The sequence below is a fragment of the Aphanomyces invadans genome (assembly GCF_000520115.1).
Source record: "Aphanomyces invadans strain NJM9701 unplaced genomic scaffold supercont1.16, whole genome shotgun sequence".
NCBI classification, from domain to species: Eukaryota; Oomycota; class Saprolegniomycetes; order Saprolegniales; family Verrucalvaceae; genus Aphanomyces; species Aphanomyces invadans.
The window spans coordinates 1146262-1148582 of record NW_008580161.1 but is presented as its reverse complement, the minus strand read 5'-3'; the positions used below and the strand labels follow the sequence as shown (position 1 = coordinate 1148582).

Here is a 2321-nt window from a genome sequence, read left to right as displayed (position 1 = left end):
GGAATCCACTGCCAGCACGCGTACGCCATGGGGAACATGACGATTGCCGTGATGTAGAAACCCCAGTCCCAGATCTTGCCCATGATCCCACCGTATGTGTACCCAAGAGCGGTCCCGACCGAGATTCCGCAGTAAAACACGCCGAGCCACAATGTGCGCGACTTGGCTGGAGCGAGTTCGTCTTACCGAGACTCGAACAGACAGCTAAAATAGACCTCGGTTAAACAATTACTGCACAGGGGTGACGACAGGGGCGGCTGCGAGTGCCCTGGCCTTGTTGAGGCGGTGGAGGGCGATGAAGTACGAAAGGCCCCACATAAGGACGGACCAGAGCAGCCACGCGTACGAAAACATGAGAACGTAGCGAAGGCCGTCCTTGTCTTGGGAGCACTTGGGGTCAAGCTTGGCTTCGTTCCGTTCGTTATACACGCTGCCGCAGTTGGGCGCCCACATGTCCTTGAGGGCGCCGAGCACAATGGGCGAAGGGACGTCGCCGAACAAGTGGAGGAAGAAAGTATTGAGACCCATAGCGAATCCGCGGCGGTTCTTGGACACACTGTAGAGGATCACGAGGGTCTGGGCCGCTTGGGTCGTGAAGACAAAGATGAGCGCGAGGAGCAGGCACACAAGGAAGACGGCGGTGTTGCCCATGAACGCCAACGACAAGAAGGCAAACCCGACGCCCATGGTCATGAATACAATCATTTGGCGAGCCGCAACGTGCAGCCGGAATGTTTCGTCGTCCTCGTGGCCGCGGCTTTGGTAGTCAATGAGCCAGCCGCCAAGAGGGGACCCAATGATGCCGGACAAGACAACAATCCCGCCAAACGCGGTCGACGCAATCGATTCGCTCAGGATACCGTACCCGATCAAGATCGCAGGAGCAAACGCCCCCATGCCAGCTAGCGTGAACGAGTAGGCGGCGACTCCGAGAGTGGCCGTGATGAACATGGGGTCTTTTACAATCACGACGACTTCCGACAACACAGATGTCTTCGCTTGGTGCTCGACGTCCATCGATATTTCCTTGGCGATTTCGGCTTGGACTTCGCCTTGGTTAACCGACCCAGGACCCATGAGGCTATTGCGGCTCTCAATGTGCTCGAGGTCCTTGGTCCCGCCGTGCGCCAACGGGTAATCGTAGTGCTCAGGAATCCACTGCCAGCACGCGTACGCCATGGGGAACATGACGATTGCCGTGATGTAGAAACCCCAGTCCCAGATCTTGCCCATGATCCCACCGTAAGTGTACCCAAGAGCGGTCCCGACCGAGATTCCGCAGTAAAACACGCCGAGCCACAATGTGCGCGACTTGGCTGGAGCGAATTCGTCGATGAAGGGGGGAGTTGTGGCGTGGAAGGAGGATTCGCCGATCCCGCTGAGCAATAGACCGATGAGGAGAACATAGAAGTTCTCGAGGGGCTTGGCAAGGCCGCACAACACGATGGCTAGTACCCAGGTGAAGAGACCGATGGCCGAGAGGAGGAAAGGGCGACGAGTCATGCTCATGTAGCCGAAAACGCAAATGAAGATCGAGTTGGACGCAATGAAGGCTGACACGAGGAGGCCGAAGTACGTACTGACGTTGCTGGGAGGGTGGGTCGCGTGAACCGACAGGTCTTGTTTCTCGACCGTTTTCTGGACGAACGCTTGGAACTCGACAGGCGCGCCAGGGATGATCCCTCTGTTGAGGTAGCGAAGCAAGTTGATGGCGCACAGGAGCGCAAATATGTGCGCGACATTGTTGAGCTTGAAACCTCCCATGTCCGCCAGATCGAAAATGCAGTCCCAACACTTTAGTGTGGGCTACACTAACATGCAAAACGACTCTTGCTGACGGATATCTAGAGTCGGTGTTTACAAAACACTTGGTACTTGCCTGCGACGACGGCGTAGAAATACACAACATTAGATGTGGTTCTGTCTCTTGCAGCTGTTTGCAACAACAAATGTTCCACACTTGTCGGCCAAGGTAGGCCAGCACACATCCATGAGGCGCAGACGACCGCTAACACTTCACGAAAGCGATGAGATAGTCATATGCTAATCATTGCGCATAAGGTGACATGGGTACTCTGACAGCCAAGTACAATTGGCCAATTCTGGTGTGAAGTATCAATTACAGACAACTACGTAGGCTAAAGAATATTTGGTCAACCATGGACTAAGTTGCTATTTTGCTTCAGGTTTTTGTGTGAAATCATACTCCCACTACAATTCATCGATACTACGACCAGTGCAAGTTTTTCATGTTGAATGTACCGTACTTGACATGTCTGTTGCGAAGGGAAAAAACCTGTAAATACTTATTCAATCAATAT

At 53.8% G+C, this 2321-nt stretch overlaps 1 protein-coding gene across 1 annotated transcript; it reads right to left on the bottom strand.

Moving 5' to 3' along the window:
* Positions 1-228: 228 nt before the first annotated feature.
* Positions 229-1764, bottom strand: H310_08279 (hypothetical protein; the record flags this gene model as incomplete). Its single annotated transcript, XM_008873969.1, has 1 exon — positions 229-1764. The coding sequence occupies one exon, from the start codon at positions 1762-1764 to the stop codon at positions 229-231; it is 1536 nt and encodes a 511-aa protein (XP_008872191.1).
* Positions 1765-2321: the final 557 nt, after the last annotated feature.